The 21170-nt window shown below is 57.8% G+C and overlaps 1 protein-coding gene and 1 pseudogene across 10 annotated transcripts in view; both read right to left on the bottom strand.

Annotated features, from left to right (window-relative positions):
- Positions 1 to 3550: 3550 nt before the first annotated feature.
- On the bottom strand, positions 3551 to 5239 carry LOC106634009 (proline-rich protein 2-like; annotated as a pseudogene).
- SEPTIN9 (septin 9) overlaps positions 3551 to 21170 on the bottom strand; it is a 220269-nt gene continuing 202649 nt past the window's right edge. For all 10 annotated transcript variants that reach the window (XM_003818283.5, XM_003818285.5, XM_003818284.4 and 7 more), the window contains 8 exons: positions 16591 to 16719; positions 15822 to 15903; positions 15279 to 15416; positions 13285 to 13402; positions 11392 to 11487; positions 11032 to 11128; positions 6779 to 6830; positions 3551 to 5622 (listed from right to left, as the gene is read on the bottom strand). In XM_003818283.5, coding sequence (XP_003818331.1) covers positions 5487 to 5622; positions 6779 to 6830; positions 11032 to 11128; positions 11392 to 11487; positions 13285 to 13402; positions 15279 to 15416; positions 15822 to 15903; positions 16591 to 16719 — 848 coding nt within the window. In that variant the 3' untranslated portion in view covers positions 3551 to 5486. The remainder of the gene's footprint in view (positions 5623 to 6778; positions 6831 to 11031; positions 11129 to 11391; positions 11488 to 13284; positions 13403 to 15278; positions 15417 to 15821; positions 15904 to 16590; positions 16720 to 21170) is intronic.

Here is a 21170-nt window from a genome sequence, read left to right as displayed (position 1 = left end):
ATGGGGATCGTTTCCTCCCAGTTAACTGCAGTGGTAAAAGGATGTCGCACCAGGAGGGAGACCCGAGGCCGACACCCCAGGACCAGGGCTGGGGGGGCATCACAGGGGCTTTTGAGTGTCTTCCTGGGGTATTTATTTCTGACATCTCCCATTGTACACGCCACTTTTGTAGCAGAAAGTAGTGTTTTAAAATGTGAGAGAGTTGGCCAGGCGCGGTGGCTCACGCCTGTAATCCCAGCACTTTGGGAGGCTGAGGTGGGCAGATCGCTTGAGACCAGGAGTTCAAGACCAGCCTGGCCAACATGGTGAAACCCTGTCTCTACTAAAAATAGAAAAATTAGCTGGGTATGGTGGTGGGTGCCTATAATCCCAGCTACTCGGGAGGCTGAGGCAGGAGAATCACTTGAATCTGGGAGGCGGAAGTTGCAGTGAGCTGAGATTGCGCCACTGCACTCCAGCCTGGGCAACAGAGTGAGACTCTGCCTCAAAAAAATTAATAAAATAAAATAGGAGAAAGGACATGCACATCTAAGAGGAGGTGCCAAGCACAGCCCCCGCCCAGTGGGCTCACTGGGTTCCCATCCGGCTTTCTCCCAGGTGCATCCAGGTGGAGCTGAGTGGAGCCCACCTGCCAGCATCCTCACCTGGCCCCTGAGCTCCAGAGAATGCAGGGACTCCTACAAGGCTGGGTCCGGAAAAGCCCAAAGCCTGCTTGTTGATTTTACTTTCTTTCCTGGCTTCAAACCTTGCCGCCTGGAGCAGGAGAGGAAGCAGGGACACAAGGTCTCCACAGCCCCCACGAGATTCCCCACTTCCCACGCAGGAGCTCAGAGCCAGTGTGAGAATGGTGCCTGTTCTTGGGGCCTTCCTGCTCTCCCTGGGTCTCTCCTTGGGGACAGCCTGGTCCATGCAGCTCCTTCAGAACCTCTGGGGTTGAACAAGTGTAGAGGCCAGGGCTCCCAGAGGCAGGAGAAGGGGCGGGGTGGCACGGGGATCCCACCCAGAGTAGCCAACTTGTCCACTTTGCCCAGGACTTTCCTGATTTTAGCACTGAAAGTCCTGTGTGCTTGGAAAGCGCTCATTTTCAGGCAAATTGTAACAGTGATCACTCTGGTTCTACAGCAGGAGACTTGCTCGGTTGGGTGGCAGGAGGGCCTCCCTGCCAGCATCGCTGGATGGGCGGTGCAGGGTGGCTGGGTACCGGGGTTGGTCTGGTCAATGAGATGACCATGGCGTAGGGGGCAGGGGGCTGGCTGGGTGTGGCTTAGAGGCTCGAGATGCCTGGGAGGATCAGGCTGGCCAATTGGGGAGGAGCTGGAGTTCTGAGGCCAGGACTTGGAGAGGGTGGTCGGTCCCAAAGAGGGCAGCCGCTGGACAGGCTCCCTGTGTGCAAGGATGGAAATTGGGGGTGAAAATGGAGACACTTCAGTCTGTAGGAAGAGGGCTTCAAGGCAGAGGGACTACCAGGAACTTCAGATGGGGGATGGACAAAGCCATCACAGCTGGAAGGGCCTTAGTGATTATTTAGATCCTTACCTTAATGACATCTGCAAAGACCCTCTTTTGGAATCAGACTGCAGCCTGGCAGCCGCCCACAGGGGCTGACCTGACTCTCAACCTGCCTGTGCTCACAGCAGACACCGGCCCGTGGCACAGAGGCTCCACCGGGCCAACGCCCATCAGTTCATTCAGAGAGGAACCTGTCTGCTTTCTCCAAAACATGCAGAAGTCAGGTGCCTGGCAGAAGAGCCAGGGGGTGCCCAGAGAGGCTGAGACAACCCCAAGTTTTGGTGGCAGAGTCAGCCTGGAACCCAGACCTTCCGAGTCCCAAATTAGGGCTTTCCCACTCACCACTCTGCTGCCCATGTTGTCCTGGAGGTCCTGAAACAGCGGGGCGGAAGGGGATGTAGGGGGTCCAACCGTGTCTCCCACCTCACCAAATTCACATCCATTCAGACCTTAGAATGTGATCTGATTTCAAAAGAGCGTCTTTGCAGATGTCATGAAGGTGAGGATCTAGATGAGATCGAACTGAATCAAGGTGGGCCCTCAGTCCTGGAAGAGTACCCTCTTGGCCCTCTTGACCCTCCAGGACAAAGAGAGAGAAGGCTGTGAAGACAGAGGCAGAGATGGGGTGAAGCGGCCAGCAGGAGCTGGGGGAGGAGAGAGGAACCTCCTCTGGAGCCTTTGGAGGGAGCGAGGCCCTGGGACACCTGGATCTCAGACCTCTGGCCTCTAGAACTGTGAGAATAAATTTCCGCTGTTTTCAGCCCTGCTGCATGGTCATCTGTTAAGGCAGCTGCAGGGCACTAATACACGTGGGAGAAGGGATCCGGGTGAGGCCCTTCTGCACACGCAAAGGGCATACGGACCAGAGCTCCCTGAACCTTACTTCCTGAGCTCACCTGCAAAGAAAAGCTCACTCAGCCAAGGCTCTGACTTCTAATCTATTTGGAATCAAGTTCTCTTGGAATGAGTTAGGTTGGCATAAAACAACTGTCAAATACTGACCAGTCTGGAGTTCAATCTAATATAAATTTCTAAAAGAAAAACTTACTGTCAGCCAGGCATAGTGGCTCACGCCTATAATCCCAGCACTTCGGGAGGCCAAGGCAGGAGGATCACCTGAGGCCAGGAATTTGAGATCAGCCTGGGCAACATAGTGAGATCCCATCTTGACAAAAAATGAAAAAGTTAGCCAGGTGTGGTGGTGCACACCTGTGGTCCCAGCTACTCAGGAGGATCGCTTGAGCCTGGAAGGTAGAGGCTGCAGTGAGCTGTGATCGTGCCACCGCACTCCAACCTGGGTTACAGAGCAAGACCCTGTCTCAAAAAATAAAACAGAAAAAGTTATTTTCAAGGATACACTAACTAGAAGCAGCTCACAGCGCCCCCTGTGGACGCCCTTCAGATCCCCCACTTTAATGAAAGAGTTCAGATCTGCCATTCACTTTTCAGTCATCTCCGCTGAGTGCTTCTCAAGCCCTGGGAACTTTTACCCCAGGTAGATTAAACAACGCCCCAGCAATCGCCTTGATGCTATTCTCACTCTTCACAGTGCTCTGGAATTATAAGTTCTCAGGGAGTTTGTTAGTTTCAAATCTTGGGAGTCTGAATTCAAGATCTGACCTGGCCTTACCTTTTCTTTTCTTTTTTTTTTTTTTTTTGGAGATGGCATCTTGCTCTGTCACCCAGGCTGGAGAGCAGTGGCATGATCTTGGCTCACTGCAACCTCTACCTCCAGGGGTTCAAGCGATTCTTCTGCCTCAGCCTCCCGAGTGGCTGGGACTACAGGCACCCACCACCATGCCCAGCTAATTTTTGTATTTTTAGTAGAAACGGGGTTTCACCATATTGGCCAGGCTGGTCTCAAATTCCTCACAACTGCCTCAGTCTCCCAAAGTGCTGGGATTACAGGCGTGAGCCACCGCACCCGGCCTACTTTTTCTTGCCCATGCTTCTTGCCCACCTGCAGCTGACCCCAACCTGTCCCGAGGCCCAAAGAACTGCACTTCAGGGGCAGAAAAAACATTCTCGCTCAGGAGCCTTCTGGGTTTCTGCATTTGAAACATTTATTTCAGGAAATACATTTTCAACACTTTGTCATTTATACAAAAAGACAAATTTCTCGGGAGGCACGTAGCAAAAGGCCATTGAGGAACAGAGCCTGATGAAACGAACAATTTTTCAAAGTCTGGTTACAGAGAAGGAAAGTGAAGCATCTCAAGGCTGGGATGCTGCTGCCCACCCCCCACCCCACCCCGCCACCAAGTGACATTGAGGCTGGGCAGGCCACATGGCCTGGGCCCTGGCGCTGGCCACTCATTTCCTTCAAAATCTTGGTTTTGGCAAAAACATGGCAAGTCGGCAAAGTAAACTGTCTCGCCAGTGGGGGTGGTGAGGGGTCCTTCCTCTCTTGGGTGGGGAGGGAGTCAGACGCCCAGTGCCCCAACTTCCATGCACACACACTCACACTCACACACTCCTTCTCGCTGACCTTCTCCTGGCTGCAAGCAGCCAGCCCGGTGCCTGCAGATGCACCTGGTGATGTGTGCACCTGAGTGGAGTCTCATCAGGCCCCTCTTTCTCCCCAGGAGCAAGACAGGTAACAGGAAGCAGGAAGGGACTTTGGTCATCTGTGCCCTGCAAAGACAGCCCCCATGGGTCCCCTCGTGGGGACAGAGGGTGAGGGGCCGGGCCGTGCTGCCACGAAACCTTGTTCTTCAGCTGTGGACTGTGCACCCCTGACGCCCGTTCTCTCCTTTCTAGGGGTTCGTTACCATGGGCTCTGAGGGGAGGGGCCCAGGCACAGGTAGGTCAACAGAGTCAGGCTCGCCTGGCCTCCCACCTCCCCAGCTCAGAGAGTCAGCAAGGCCTGGGCCAGGAGGGGTGAGTGGCAGGGGTGGCTGGCTGGGCATTAATGTAACTACAGCCCAGTCTTGGGCTAAACCCAGACACTAGACAGACAGACGGACACGCATACACATGGACACACACACACTTCCCTGGTCACTTGGGCAGGGCAGGCGCTGGGCAGCTCACGCCACTCTGACCAGCCCAAGCCACGGCCCACACGTGCCCCCGCCAACCTTCCTTCTGGCACCTTCCATGGCTCCCTCCCTCAGCTCCTCCACCAGACTCACTTGCTTGGACCTTTTCAAAACTGGGGGATGAGGGGGTAGGGGTCATCTCTCCTTCCTTTTTATCCTCAATCAGATCCCAGCGCATCAGCAGCACCTGCAGCCCGGTGGGGGCGGGGGTGGCGTGAGAGGGGGATGGCAGGGAGATGAAGACACCTCCCTCATTCCAGCCTGTCCCCGCATCTGGCCGAGCAGTCTGCGGATGGCTGAGATAAAGGCACTTTCTGCTCCAGGAGGGGCGGCTGCCAGGGGGCTTGGAGTGGCTGGGCAGTTGGTGGCAGGGGACCCTGGAGTTTTCTACCCTTAGGAGCAGGGCAGGGGTAGGGGCTGAGTGATGGCCACGCCATGTGGCGGGCAGGGGGTCCAGGTGCCCCTGGTGGGCTGCATTCTCCCCTGGGCTCTGACACACTCCAGGGGACAGGGCCAATGGGGATGGAGGGGAGCGTGCAGCCCATTGGGCTCCTCTGCACGTGCGAGGCCTGGCCCCCGCCCCGAGGCCTCCGGCACTGAGAACCCCACACGGACGGATGATCTGCACACCGAAGCTGCTCTTCTGAGCCCTCGGGGAGCCAGGCCTGGGGACAGAGGGTCACGTCAATTCAGTGGGTGCTCTCACCCCTGCCTGTGGCTCCAGTGCAGCCTCCCCACAACCTCGGGGAGGCCGCGGCCTCATCACTGACTCACTCGGAGGGAGGCCCCTTCCCTTGTTTCCTGGCAGCATGTCGAAGGGGTGGGGAATGATGACAAATGGAGAAAATCATATAAAATAAAATGGGGCAGTGGGAGGGCCTGGGGGGGGACGGAAAAGACTTGGGGGCAGGGTCCCGGGGGTGGGCAGGGCGGCGTCTACATCTCCGGGGCTTCTGGCTCCTTCTCCTCCACGCCGTTGGCCATGGCGCTGCTGCCCTCGTTGAGGCGCTTCACACGGTACGCCTCGAAGTGGATGCTGCTGGTGATGTCCTTGATGTTCTGCATGTGCGTCCTGTGGGGGTGGGGGGCGGGCGGGTCAGTGAGGTGGGGGCAGCGGGGTGGGGGCAGCAGGGCAGGGGCCCTGCTCAGCCTGCCTCGGACTCAAGCCCGCCTGCCCCCACCCCCACTCCCCATCCCGACTGCTTGGCTCCCCATGGGGTCCCCCAGGCCCACCATGTTGGACCAGATCTGGTACACGTTTTGGGGGAAGGGTCAGTCCCCCTGGTAAGCCCAGACTCGGTCAGAACACACATATTCCAGTGCATGTGTCTCCCTCTGGGTCCACCCTATGGCCCTGGGTCCAGGGCCCAGGGACAGTGCACAGACTCAGAGGGACAGGGCTGGAGCGTTGTTGCTCCAGGCCGGTGTCCAGGGTGCTGGCAGGGTGGAAGCAGTGGGTGACCACCGGCCTCCAGGACTATGGCCTGTGGCAGGCAGGTGGCCTGGGGCAAAGGGCTGGGTTGCCCTTGTCCCCAGGAAAAAAAAGTCCTGGGCTCAGATTTTCATTCCTCTGCAGCTCAGGAGGAATAATCTGGAGGGAGGTTGGAAAGCCCAGTATCCCCACGATGGCAGAACGGCTCCCGGAATCCCCCCACCCCTGCCCCCACCAACCTGGAGGCCCCTCCTCTTGATAACATTCCCATCATCCATGCCAGCTGCTTGCTGAGGAAGAACCTGCCCAGGCCAGGGCCCACACTCCAGGGACCACCCACCCAGCACCCTCTCCAATAGGGCTTCCCCTCCTTGCCTGGACTCAAGGGAAACAAGGAGAAGCCTCAGCCAGGTGAAAGGGGTAGGGGTCAGAGGCCAGTGGGATCGGAGCTGGAGACGCCCCACGCTGCCGGCAGGGCCTGCACATGAGGCCTCACTGGGCCCTTAGTGGCCACTGGGCAGCTCTAACGGGCCAGACCACAGTGGATCAAAGCTCAGCCTTCCCATCCAGCCAACTTTGCAGGGGTTGAAAAGGATCTTCACTGCTTGCTTCATTTCCCAGTGGGTTTTCTTTTTCAGAAGATGGGCTTCCAAGATCTTCCCGAGGGCAGGGCAGGCAGGTGGCAGGGGGCACCCACTCTGCCCAGGGCTTTGGCCCCACACCCACTGCCCCCACCCGCTGTAGGGCCCTCTTAGGGGTGAAGCCGTCAGCCCCACCCAAGCACCCTGTCTCTCACCTGATGAGAAGGTCCCGCAGGTAGGCAAACTCACAGTGTGTGGTGTTTTCAACTAGGAGAGGAGACAGGAGGGGCTTTAATGTCCCAGTGGAGAAACTCTGCCCGGACCCCACCTCTCTCCCTCTGCCCAGAAATGCTGGTGCCAAAAGCAGAGTCTGAGGGCAGCCCCATGGGCAGGAGGGCAGGGGAACCACCTGCTCTGCAGCTGAGTATAGGACACCTGGCACTGCTCTCGGTCTGGGGGAGACTGGAGTGACCAGTACCAGCTCCTGCTCCTGGACAGCTCAGCTCCTGCTCTCCAGAAAGTCCCTGGCTAATGGGAGATGGCACAGTGACCAGGCCAAATAGGAGCATGGAAGGTAGCCACAGTGGAGAAGCCAGGGCAGTGGGCCCCCGCACCAGTGGGGTGACCAGGGAGAGCAGGACGTCCCAGCAGAGGCCTGAAGACAGGCAGGGGGCTGGGCTGCTGGGAATGGGATGAAGCAGGAATCGGAGCTGGGATTTTAAAGAAAACCTGTGGCCCACAGGGTGTTACCCCCACGGCCCCATCCACCTTGTATGCGCTCAGAGCACACACACACAGGGACACACACAGGGGCTACGTACTGTGGACGACCATTCACAAGCTCAAGAATCAGCAATGCTAAACATTGCTCAGGGACACGTGCACTTCACACAATACATACAAGCCCAAGCTCAGGACAGTGGCCACTTCTCAGGGAGACTGGGCAGGAGACCACGGGCACCCACAAGTGCCCTCGGGCTCGAGCTGGTGGCCATCTCAGAGTGGTCATTTTATTGCTGTGCTTCGTAACTCCTATATGAACACGCGGTGGCTGGCATGTGTAACTGTTATATAACAGCCTTTTAACGAGGAGGGCAGTGAACGGCATCACTGGAGGTGGGGAGCCGGGCAGGGAAGGCAAATAAAGACAACCGGTGCCCTCCCATGTGATGAACTTCGTCTTCACACACCTGCAAGTGTCTCTTGTGATTCCTTTGTTATCCCCATTATCTTACGAAAATGGGGCGTAGACGCTGGGCACCATGGCTCACGTCTGCAATCCCAGCACTTTGGGAGACTGAGGTGGGTGGATCACGAGGTCAGGAGTTCGAGACCAGCCTGGCCAACATGATGAAATCTCGTCTCTGCTAAAAATACAAAAATTAGCCAGGCCTGGTACCAGGCGCCTGTAATCCCAGCTACTCAGGAGGCTGAGGCAGGAGAATCACTGGAACCCAGGAGGTGGAGGTTGTGGTGAGCCAAGATCACGCCACGGCACTCCAGCCTGGGCAAAAGAGTGAAACTTTGTCTGAAAAGAAAATGAGGCATAGAGAACGCAAGAACTGTGTCTGTCTCAGCTCCACAGCGCATAAGGCTGGAGCGGGATGCAGAACCCATACACCTGGCTCCAGGCTGCCCCATCGCAGAGCCACATGGCTTTTCCCCAAGTTAAAAATGTCTAGTTTTTACTTGGTAGGCCAGAAGGCAGGGCCGGGGCCTCCATCTTGCCCAGCCCTCAAGTGCTCTCAGTGCTACGCCGGTTGCCTTTGCCTAGGCCCTCCTGCCGCGGCCCTGTGTAGGGCAGTGTCCACACTAGAACCTCCTGCAGACTGACCAGCAGCACTCTCATCTAACACTGACGGGCAGGGCAGCGAGAGCCGGCAGGAAGAATGGGGCTCTCAGGCTGGAGTTGGAGTGTGTGATCGCCACTCCCTAGCTCAGGCAAGTTACTCTCATTCCCTCAGTTTCCTCATCCATAAAATGTGGATAATAACGTCACCCGCCTCTCAGGGACATGAGGATTAAATGAGTTCATGGCGTGATCAATTACACCCCACATTTCTATTGACAATACTTGGGGTGGTTTCTAAGGATGGGAAAGATACCTCAAGATGCTGTTCACCAAGTGGGAGGCAAGAACGAGGCACAGCCCTTACTAGTCCGGGTGTCAGGTCAGCTATGAACTCATGGGGCCCCTGATATAAAAACCCAGCAGTGCTGAAGGCACATTTCCAGGGTCCTCATATAAGACTGCTGGAAAGTGGGCCCCACCACCTCACAACTGTCCTGACAGGTTCCAGACTCTTCCTCAGCTGGAGCCAGTGGTGCTCAACAACGCACAGGTCAGAGAGGTGTGGGGACCTCTCTCTTGTGCATTTCCTGACAGTTTCTGTCACCGGCCACCTGCGGTACTCAAGGTTGGCCACCAGGGTGCAGCAGAGGCACGCCCATAGCAAAGCCGCCGGCCCGTCCCAGGCCCATCCACCCCTAACTCTCCCAAACCTGCCTTTCATAAAAAGTTTCCTAAACAGCAAGAACTCTTTGGGCAGAGAGGAAGAGAGGAACTGCAGGCAGAGGGGCCAAGGGGAGGCAAGCCAGCCTGACACCACAGGCGGATACTGGAAAACACCCAGGCTGCACCCAGCTGGGCAGCTCCCGCAGGGTGGGCCCGGCAGGGGCGGTGGTAGGGGAGGAGTGCAGACAGGGGAAAGGCCCGCGTGCCTCTCCACACCCTCCTCCAGGCATGAACTCCCATCTCGAGGGAGTCTGGTGCAGGGCTGGAGCTGTAGATTCTAGAGCCGCCTCCGGTTCTGGGTCCCTTGGCAGGTTTTCTGCTCACAGCACCTCTTCAACTCTGCAAGGAGGGTGGGTGCGGGGAGCTTCGGACATGAAACGAGATAACCCATGTCTAGCCAGTGGCACAGGAGTGTTTGATGCCTCCTGGTAATTGTCATTATGACCATTTTCTTAGAGCAACAGCTTCCCAAAAAGCTCTGTGGTCTTTGGGACAGTCTCTCAACTCACTAAAATCTTGGCACACTGCACCCACTTTGTGGATGATGAAAACTGAGGCCCTGGAAGATTAAGAGACTTGTGCTTCCTGCTCTACTGGGCCTTTCAGCCAAGTGCTCTCCCAGAACAAAGTGGCTTTTCCTGCTGCATTTCCCTCTGCACCTTCCCCTCTTCCATTCTAATGAGAAATGAAGGGACAGAGAGAGGAAGGGGAAGGAAATGTTCAGGCCCATCCCTCCCGGGGTGTCACCGCCAGGAGTGGGTTGAACTGTGGCCCCCCAGGGGCTCCCATCCATTCAAAGACATGGTCAAGGTCCAGGCCTTGGTACCCATGATTGTGACCTTACTTGGAAAACGTCTTTCTTTATAGATTCATTAAGGATCTCCAAATGGGATCATCCACTTAGGGTAGGCCCTAAGTCCAAAGACAGGCGTCCTTGTCCAAAGACAAGAAGGAAAGAGGGCAGGCTCGGTGGCTCATTCCTGTAATCCCAGCACTTTGGGAGGCCAAGGTGGGCAGATCACCTGAGGTCAGGAGTTTAAGACCAGCCTGGCCAACATGGCAAAATCCTGTCTCTACTAAAAATACAAAAATTAAGTCAGGTGGGTGGTACGTGACTGTAATCCCAGATACTCGGGAGGCTGAGGCAGGAGAATTACTTGAACCCAGGAGGCGGAGGTTGCAGTGAGCTGAGATTGCAACACTGCACTCCAGCCTGGGTGACAGAACGAGACTCCGTCTCAAACAAAAAAAAAAAAAAAAAAAAGGAAGAGGAGGGACGGGACAGAGACACAGGGAAGAAGGCCCTGTGACAATGGGGCAGAGATTAGAGCGTGTGATGCCTTTACAATACAACTAGGAATGCCAGGCGCTACCAGAAGGAGGAAGGCATGGAAGAGGCTGGTCCTCAGGGCCTCAGAAGGAAACAGCCCCTGATTTCGGACCTCTGGCCTCTGGAACTGTGAAAATACATTTGTGTTGTTTTAAGCCCCCTCGTTTGTGCTAATTGGTTACCACAGCCACTCAAGAGACTAAGGTGTGAGGGTCCCAGGAACTTCAGCAGGGCAAGGGTCCGAGGGTCCATCTGGCTCACAGAGCTACAGCCCACCCCTTTTCTAGGCCCAGAGAGGTTGGGTGATTTGTCCAGGGCCACACAGGTGCCTATGAAAGAGCCTGCACCAGGATCCAGAACTTGGCGGCCCCCATCCCAGCTCCTGTCTCCCTGAATCTTTCCCTGCCCGGGGGGAGGTCCGGGGTGGAGGCATCTGCACAGGCCACTTGCCCTCTCACTTTCCCAAGGGTTGAATGGGGACAAGGAGACCCCTCCCTCTGGGTGGGGCAAGGCAGTGGATGAGGTTCCACGAGTCCCCGGCTCAGGCGTGGCCCACAGGCTCTGGGTCAGCAGAAGAGACCGTCTTCCCATCTGTCTGGAGCCCCGGCGCCTGCGGCGAGTACCTTCGATGGTGCCCCACTTGGTCTTCCTGCCAAGGATCCTCTTGCCGTTGACCTGGTACTCGTGGTCACTGCCCACCACAGCAAACGGGATCATCTCCTGGGGAACGGGCAGACGGTATTGGTTACACATGTGCGGGAAGGCAATTCCCTCCCCTGGGCCCCTGGGAGGAGCTGCCCTGAGCCTGGGGTCCCCCAAAAACGAGAGCCTCAGCCTGACAGCACTGGGTACAGACACCTGGGCTCAGTGCCCTCTGGCCCCAAGAATATAATTTCATGGCTTAAGGTCCCCCAAACCCCCAACCCACCCTTCAGCAGGAACTGGGGGTCCCCTGGGAACAACATCCTGGTGGATCCACTCACCCGGAACTTCTCGTTCACCAGCCGGTCCTCCGAGTCCTCATCAAATTCCTTCTGGGGGTACACGTCGATGTCGTTGGACAGCAGGTCTGCGGTGATCTGGGATAAGGAGGGAGAGAGATGGGCCCATCCCTGCGGCAAGCTCTACCCGCCCACTGGTGTGTGCCACAGGACCTCCACACTGTGTGCTGCCCCAGGCTCGGGTTCAAGGGCAGGCTCTGGGGGGCTGTGACACCAATCACCTCCAACTCCTGTGCCTCCTGGGGGGAAGAGGGGCAGCTGCAGGTGCACCTGCTGTCCTGAGCGACGCTGCAACTCCCCAGGGGCTTAAGGTCATCGTCCTGAGCACCTCCCACCTCTCTTCTCCTGCTCATCACACCCCCAAGAAAGTACTCAGCGTTACCGAGACCTCCCCTCCTGAAACCCTTCCTAAAAAACCCTCGTCACAGTCCCCAATTCCAGCAGGGGCCCCTCCTGCAGCTCAGCCAGCCCCCGCCTGCAGTAACCTCTCAGCTCCCTGCCAGCAGCCCGACACGGGTACGTGCAACAGAAACATCCCAGTGAGCGGCCGCTCGCCTGCCCAGGCACAGACCACAGCCCATGTGTAGCCTCCGGCAGACACACCCACTTTGTGTGGACTGTCTTCCCCTGCACATGCTGGGAAGGTCCCTGACGCCTGGCCCCAGGACGGAGTAGGTTACAGGCCCCACCCACACCCACCGAGGCAGATGTGGTGCCGCAGCCCAGGCACCTCGGTTTCATTTTGAAAGGCACCCCATGTGGCTCTGATGTGCTGCCCTGTCAGGAGGAAGAGCCCAGGGCTGCCCTCTTGCTTGGATGCCCCTCCCTATCCCACAGCAGGGGCCTCGGACGGTGGCGGAGAAGAAGGTGGCAGAGACCATCCCTCCTGCAACTTTTTTTTTTTTTTTTTTTTTTTTTTTTTGAGATGGAGTCTTGCTCTGTCGCCCAGGCTGGAGTGCAGTGGCTCAATCTCGGCTCACTGAAGCCTCCGCCTCCCGGGTTCAAGTGATTCTCCTGCCTCAGCCTCCCAAGTAGCTGGGACTACAGGCGCCCGCCACCATGCCCGACTAATATTTTTGTATTTTTAGTAGAGATGGGGTTTCACCATGTTGGCCAGGTTGGTCTCAAACTCCTGACCTCAAGTGATCTGCCCGCCTCGGCCTCCCAAAGTGCTGGGATTACAGGCGTGAGCCACCACACCTGGCCCAACTTCTCTTCCATCTAATAAAAACCAGGCAGGGCCAGGTGAGGTGGCTCATGCCTGTAACCCCAGCACTTTGGGAGGCTGAGGCAGGAGGATCCCTTGAGCCCAAGGGTTAGAGACCAGCCTGGGCAACATGGCAAAACCTCGTCTCTACTAAAAATACAAAAATTAGCCAGACATGGTGGTGTGCATCTGTAATTCCAGCTACTCGGGGACTGAGCCTGGGAGGTGGAGGCTGCAGTGAGCCATGATTGTGCCACTACATTGCAACCTTGGCAACTGAGCCAGACCCTTTCTCAAAAAAAAGGGGGGGGCATAAAATAAGGTGGGCCATGTCGCACGGCCCCTCCTCGGCCTCACTCCCTGGAAGAGAGATTCACCATCCGCCTGGCCCAGGTCTTCTCCAAAACCCCCCTCAGAGACTCTGCTGGAGAATTGGCACTCCCACAAAGCTGCTTTTGAGATATGGGGGAGCTGGAGAGGCCATCTCAGCGACGGCCCCCAGCAGCCACCTGGGCCAGGGACCACCAGGCCAGCCACCCGCTGGGAAGAGTGATCAGCGGTTCGGTCTCCCTGACAGTGTGACTCCTTTAGACGGGGTGGCCCCTGCCAGGCCTGCAGCGTCTCCAGGTTGCACAGAAGGGCTGGGGCGAGTAGAGATGGAACCCTACCCGCTGTTTGAAGTGGACCCTCTCCTCCAGGGTGAGTGTGTCCGCCTTGGCGATGACAGGGACGATGTTGACCACCTTGCTCAGGCGTTTCATAAACTCGATGTCCAGGGGCCTGAGGCTGAAGCAGAGGGATGTGCGTGAGGCTCATCTGGGGGAGCGGGGCGGTGGGGGGGCACCCACCCCCAAGCAGGTGTCGACACTCTCAGGTGCTGGCTCGGGGCTCACGGGGGTCCCTGCTGGCAAGGACAGGGCCCCGGGCCGAGTCGGCCACACTGTGAGTGTGGGGCAGAGGAAGGACAAGGGTGTGTCCCAGACACAGGTGACACCACTGCACAGGCCAGGCGGGCCAGGGCCAGCTCCAAGCACCCTCGTCCATGAGTTCTGGGGTCCCAACCACACCCCTACGTGTCCACACAGAAGGGCTGTCGTTGGCTCAGCAGCCGTCTTGCTGTGGGGCTTTGGCTGGGAGGGGAGAGGCAAGAGAAATAGAAGCTAGCACCAGTGTGCGGTGCCCCTGCACCAGGCGGGCTGCTCCCCTGCACCAGGCGGGCTGCTCCCCTTGCCTGCTTGGCCCCAGTGAGCCTGGGGTCTGATGCGGGGAAAGCTGTGGGTGGCAGGGGCTGGCAGGGCCCTGGAACTGGGGCACCATCTTCCCCAGTTCTGGAGCCGAGCTTTTCCCACAGTGAGAATAAATCGGTCACACACATGGCTGGGGAGAAGCCGGCTCTGGGCAGAAGTTTAAGCAGAGATGGCCAAGGCCCGCCCCTGCCCCATGGGACTGGACGCCTTGGGCGGGACCAGGCAACATGCCTAGCTGGAGTCCCAGCCAAAGGGTCAGTGCTGGGGAGTAGCAGAAGTGCCAGAGACCGCCCGCCCGCCCTCGGCTTGCCCAGCTGGCATCAGGAGAGGCTTCTGCCTCCTGCCATCAGCCTCAGCTGAGGCAAAGCTTGGAGCAGCTGGAACAGCTGCCACAGGACCCCAGATGAGCCGTTCTGCCTGGGAGGGCAGATGTTCAGTTCAGGAGAGGCCCACGGACAGCGAGCTGGCCCCCTGCCCCTGACTCCCGCTGGCCCACAGAGGATGATGCCAGAGGGTGGGCTCGAAAACTCCAGCTTGGGTTTTCCCACAGACTCTGGGTGAGGCCCGCTGCCCACCAGCCAGGCTCCTTCCTGCACCTGGTGCCCACAGAGTATGGTTTCCCCAAACCCCTGGGCTTCCTCCGCCCAGGGAAGTACATCTGGGACAGCAGGTGCGAAGGACCTTCTCCACCCACCCATGCAGACAAGCCACCCACGGCTGCCTCCACCAGCCGCTCCTGCTGGCCTCTGGTCCTCCTCCTCCCAGCCCTGGCTCAGGGTGAGCCACAGGTGTCTGGCAGGGGGTGCACAGGGAGCTGAGGACAGAGGGTCCGTGAGGCCATGAAGAGTCCACCTGACAGGGTACATGCAGCCTCCCGCCCTTGCTGACCTCTAGGGGCGACGTCAGGTGCAGACAGAGCCGGCGGGAGGAAAGGGCTCTCACCAACACCAACAGCAGCCCCGTCCAGCCCTGGAAGGGGCCAGCACTGATCTCTGTGCTTCCCGTCTAAGAACGCACCAAACCCTCTGAGGGGTCCCATGAGGCAGGGCCCGGATGAGAAGGTCAGTCACCGCTACGGGTGCTTGGCTGGGGGCTCCCACTCCACCTGCCAGAGCCTGGCCTGAGAAGGCAGGACACAGACCACCAGGCTCCAGAACAGCGCAGGGCCTGCCTGACCCTCAGCTCCCCAAGACGCAGCTGAAGGATGGGGGCTGGGCAGGACACTGCATAGGGGTCAGTGTGAGGCTTTGGAGGTGCAGACATGGCACACCCCCAACTTCACAGCTGGCGGCCACGGCCCCTGACTCAGCCCCTCTGCACCCAGCAGCAGGGCAGACAGCACCGTCCGGCAGTCCCAGGGGACAGAGGGAACCCAGGGCACCCGGCATGAGGACGCCGACACCGCAGGGACGTACGAGTGGCCGGTGGCGGGGATGAAGTAGAGGCAGCAGTGGACGCGGGTGTCCGGGATGCGCTTCTTGCGGTTGATGTTGACCTCTTCCTGCAGGTATTTCTCGTACTGGTCATTGATGAACTTCATGATGGGCTGCCAGCTGCGTGGGGGATGGGGACGAGTCAGCGGGCACATGAGATGCCCTCCCCAAGCAGGTCATGCATTCCCAGGACTCAGAGCCCAACACCCCACCTTCCAGTGAAATGCACACCCTGGGAGGTCTGGCTTGCTGAGCAGAGATGCCACAGCCTTACCCTCGGCCTCCCAAACCAGCCTCCCCGGGCTGGCCTCAGGTGATGAGTTGGGGACAGCAAGATTCCCCAGGTAATTCTGCTTTGGTCCAGAATTTTCAAGCCCCTGAGACGTGCGACTTTAGCGGCATGTCAGGCCCCAGGAGGTGGGCCCTGCACCCCCGCGGGCCGGGAAGCCTCTAGGGCTGACTTTGGGTGGGGTCCAGGGAGCCCTGAAGCCCCCGCTAGTGCTCCTCCCCCTGGAGGGGCCTCACCAGTTCTCGTTGTTGATGTGGTCCCCGAACCCTGGTGTGTCAATCACTGTCAGCTTCATCCGGACGCCTTTCTCCTCAATATCTGCACAGAGCCACGGACGCAGAGTCAGAGGGGAGACGGAAGACCCTCACAGACACCCCACACCTGACTGACCCCGGGGCAACCCCAGGTAGGCAGCGATGACAACCAAGGAGACACCGGGAAATTAATGGCCTTCCTCAGCCAACTCCGGCACAGGCCGGTGACGGTTCCCCTGGGAGCCCCTTGCCCGTCAGACTTTTGGTGGAAAACTCAGTTGTCTGTGGGGAGCTCAGTGTGACGGGGCCCACAGGGGTCCGGGACACTGACCCATCACAGCCAGAGCCCCAACATGCTCAACATGCTGGGGATGGTGGGCACAGCGAGTCCCCGTCTTGGGGACCTGGGATTGCCTGACTCGGGCACCCTCACACCGCACCAGTGCTCCAGGTAGGCAGGGGCATCCCACATCCCCAGCCCATCCCCAGCCACCGACCGTGTGTGATGGTCTTGACCCCCAACCCCTGTGCTCCAGGAAGGCAGGGGCGTCCTGCACCCCCAGCCCACTCCCGGCCACTGACTGTGTGTGATGGTCTTGACACCCCACTCTGTGCTCCAGGAAGGCAGAGGAGTCCTGCACCCCCAGCCCGCCCCTGGCCACTGACTGTGTGTGATGGTCTTGACCCCCAACCCCTGTGCTCCAGGAAGGCAGGGGCGTCCTGCACCCCCAGCCCACTCCCGGCCACTGACCGTGCGTGATGGACTTGATCTCGATGGTCTTGGGGATGCGCTCCTCTGAGGTGGGCTGCACCGACTTCCGGCTGATTTTGGATTTGAAGAGGGTGTTGATTAAGGTGGATTTACCCAAGCCGCTCTGCCCTGGGGAGAGGATGGGAGGCCGGTCAGGGGTCTCTCTGGAGAGACCAGCAGGGTCTGCACATGGGGCCCCTCCCACCCAGGCACGAGGCTCTCCAGTCTGAGATTCAGCAGTGCCTGGGCTACCTCCCGGCAATACCCCTGCCAAGCAGCCCCCGAGGACTTCACCCTCGAGCCGGGTGTCCAGTGACTGTGTAAACCCACACAGCCGGGCTCTGATGCCAGCACAACCCAGGCCACAGTCCTCTCCTGAGAGGTGAGCCAGGCCTGGGAGAGTCGGCATCTCTTGTGCCCCTTGTGCTTTCTGGACAGGAGGTCTCCTGGTGGCTCAGATTTTGGACAGGACAGAGGCCGGGCTGGCGGAGGAGCCCAGGGCTGCCCGGGGTGCACCAGGTGGCCGGGATTCCTGCAGTTCACCAGGGTGGTTGCAACCAAAGCCCAGGTGTTCAAACTGCTCCTCCCTGACCGGCCAGGGCCTGGGCAAGTCACCTGACCTCACTGTGTCTCAGTTTCCTGATCTGCAAAATGGGATAAACAGTCCTTCCCCCGTGGAGCTGGTGTGAGCATCAGGCAGGCTCACGCATGTCCCATGGGGTCTGTGGGGCCATGTGCTAGGGGGTGCTGGCCTGCAGGGTGGTGCCACTCGAGGGACAGTGCCCGTGTGTGCAGACAGCCAGTCCACAGGTGACTGAGACAAACGAGGATGAGGAAGTAGCATTCATATGCAACACAATACACACAACTCACATACACCTCATACACACACCTCACAACACACACACTTCACATGCACAACTCACAACACACACACAACTCACCTCAAACATACCTCTCACACATACCTCACACACAACTCTCACAACACACACAAACAAATCACATATAACACACACACACACACACACACACACACCCCTCCAGACTCGGAGCCCCATTGCTTTACCCTGCACAGAGCTGCCTTGGGCTACGCTAGCAGCACACCAAAAAAAATACCCTAGGCCAGGTGTGGTGGCTCATGCCTGTAGTCCCAGCACTTTGGGAGGCTGAGGCAGGAGAATTGCTTGAGCCCAGGAGTTCAAGACCAGCCTGGGCAACACAGCGAGACCCTATATCAAATGTACATCAAAATGTAAACATTGGCTAGGTGTAGTGGCGAGCACCTATAGTCCCAGCTACGCAGGAGGCTGAAGTAGGAGAATTGCTCAAGCCCAGGAGTGCGAGGCTGCAGTGAGCTAGGATCGTTGCCACTCCAGAGTGACAGAGACCCTGTCTTTTAAAAAAACAAAAATCGGCCAGGCGAGATGGCTCACGCCTGTAATCTCAGCACTTTGGGAGGCCGAGGAGGGTGGATTACTTGAGGTCAGGAGTTCGAGACCAGCTTGGCCAACATGGTGAAACCCTGTCTCTACCAAAAAACACAAAAATTAGCCAGGTATGGTGGCACATGCCTGAGGCACGAGAATCACTTGAACCCAGGAGGTGGAGGCTGCAGTGAGCCAAGATCATGCCACTGCACTCCAGCCTGGGCAACAGTGAGACCCTGTCTCAAAAAAACACAACACAAAAAACACCCTAAATTACACTGATGTTCTGACTTTGATAACACCATTCTAGGAAAAGTGTGGGCTCCTGGGAGAACAGAGGCTGGTGCTGGGAATCCCTGGCCTGAACTGTTTAGTAGCCCAAGGACGGACACTCCTCGCCCATCTCTCTCTGTCCACCAGGTCTGTGTCCTGGCCAACCTCAGGTCAGGAGTTATGTCAATGTTCCAGCCACGACACCTTAGATCTAGGAGATGCCAACTGGGATACTGCAAGGTGTATCCCTTTATTATTGTTACTTTTATTATTATCATCACCATCATCATCATCCTTATCATCACCACCATCCCCATCAGCACCATCATCACAATACCATCACTGCTACTACCATCATCCCATCACTCCCGCCATCATCACCACTTCCGTCACCCTCATCACCACCACCACTGTCATCACAATCACCAGCACCAGCACCATCACCAACCACATCACCACTACCATCCCACCACTATCACCATCACCACCACCATCATCCCCATCACTATCACCACCACTACTAACATCATCACCCCCATCAACACCACCATCACCCACACCACCATCACAATCACCACTATCACAATCACCACCATCACCCCCTTCACCACCATCACAATCATCACCATCACCACCACCACCACAATCACCATCACCCACATTACCATCATCACCCCCATCACAATCACCACCACCACCCACATCACCACCACCACCCACATCACCACAATCACCACCATCACCCCTTCACCACCATCACCATTACCACCACCACAATCACCACCATCACCCCCTTCACCACCATCACAATCATCACCATCACCACCACTACCACCACAATCACCACCATCGCCCACATTACCATCACCCCATCACAATCACCACCACCACCCACATCACCACCACCACAATCACCACCATCACCATCACCACCATCACAATCACCACCATCACCCCCTTCACCACCATCACAATCACCACCATCGCCCCATCACCACCATCACCCCATCACCACCATCACAATCACCATCACCCCCTTCACCACCATCACAATCACCATCATCCCCTTCACCACCACAATCGCCATCACCCCCTTCACCACCATCACAATCACCACCATCACCCCCTTCACCACAATCACCAGCATCACTCCCATCACCACCATCACAATCACCACCATCACCCCCTTCACCACAATCACCAGCATCACTCCCATCACCACCATCACAATCACCACCATCATCACCATCACCACCACCACCATCACAATCACAACCATCACAATCACCACCACCCACATCACCACCATCACAATCACCACCATCACCATCACAATCACCACCATCACCATCACAATCACCACCACCACCCACATCACCACCATCACAATCACTATCGCCCCCATCAACACCACCACCACCATCACAATCACCACCACCACCCCCATCACAATCACCATCATCCCCATCACCACCATCACCACCACCATCACAATTACCAACATCATAACCACCATCACCACAATCACCATCATCACCACCATCACCACCACCACCATCACAATTACCACCATCATCACCATCACCACAGTCACCATCACCACCACCACAATCACCACCACCACCATCACCATCACCCACATCATCACTACCATCCCACCAGTCACCATCACCACCACCACCATCCCCATCACCCTCATGATCACTATCACCATCACCTCCATCACCACCACCACCACCATCACAATCACCATCACCCACATCACCACTACCATCCCACCACTATCACCACCACCATCCCACCACTATCACCACCACCACCATCACCATCATCCCCATCATCTCCACTATCACCGTCACCCCACCATCATCACCGTCATTACCACCCCCATCATCCTCATCACCACAACCACCATCACCACTGCTGCAACTTCTCGAACAACCACAACCTGTTGGGGACCCTGCCCGGGGCCTAGCTCGCTTGATCTCACTTTATGGGATGATCCCATTTTATGGACGAGGAAGCTAAGGCTCACAGAGGAGGAGCCCAGGGGAAGACACACAAGCCTCACCCCGCTGAGTTAGGACAAAGCTGGGATTCTCCCCGGGGTCTGTGGACCTCCAAACAGGTGCCCCTCCACCTTGCCTGCACCTCTGCAGGTGGGCACAGCTGCCATGGGAGGGAGGAGGGAGGAGAGCAGAGCTGCCCCACGTCTTGTTCCTCACTCGGCATCCCTGGGAGGGAGTGATTTTGTGGGGAATCAGGACCACTGTTCTTCTCAGGGTTGAAAGGGCGAAGAGGCCCAGACAGGTGAAGTGGCCTCCTGCGCACCATTCCCAGAGGGCAAGGCTGTCACAGTGGCAGCCACGGAAGGCGAGGGCTGCTGGGCTGCCTCTCCCTCTCCTTGGGGCCAAAGCTCCGGAAGAAGGCCTGTGCCATGGCTGGGACCCAGAGGTTCCCAGGTCCTTCTCACCCTGTCCCTGGCTAGGGAGCAGGGCAGCCCCTCCGTAGCCCACAGAGATGAGTCCCAGCCTGGCCATTGCCTTTGGGCCTCTCCCCTCTCTTTCTCTCCAGCCATCTTCCCGGGAGGCAGCCCTGAATCCTCAGGGTACAAGCACGTCCCCCACAACAGGCAGAACAGGGTGGGGGCCGTAGGAGGGGACCCCACACCTCCGCCCTCCCTTGAAGCAGGCTGCCAGCTTCCAGGCAGCTGTGAGCACAGCAGGGCCGTGAGCAGCCGGGTCACATGAGGCCACAGGAAGCAGAGAGGACACCAAGACCCCAGGGGAGCCAGGGCCCAGATCAGTGCAGAAGAGGAAAGAAAGGTGTCGGGCTGGCAGGTGTGGGTTTGCGTCCACAGAGCTGGGCAGGAAGGAC

The sequence above is a fragment of the Pan paniscus genome, chromosome 19 (genome assembly GCF_029289425.2).
Source record: "Pan paniscus chromosome 19, NHGRI_mPanPan1-v2.0_pri, whole genome shotgun sequence".
Classification (NCBI taxonomy): Eukaryota; Metazoa; Chordata; class Mammalia; order Primates; family Hominidae; genus Pan; species Pan paniscus.
This window is presented reverse-complemented; position numbering and strand designations above follow the sequence as displayed.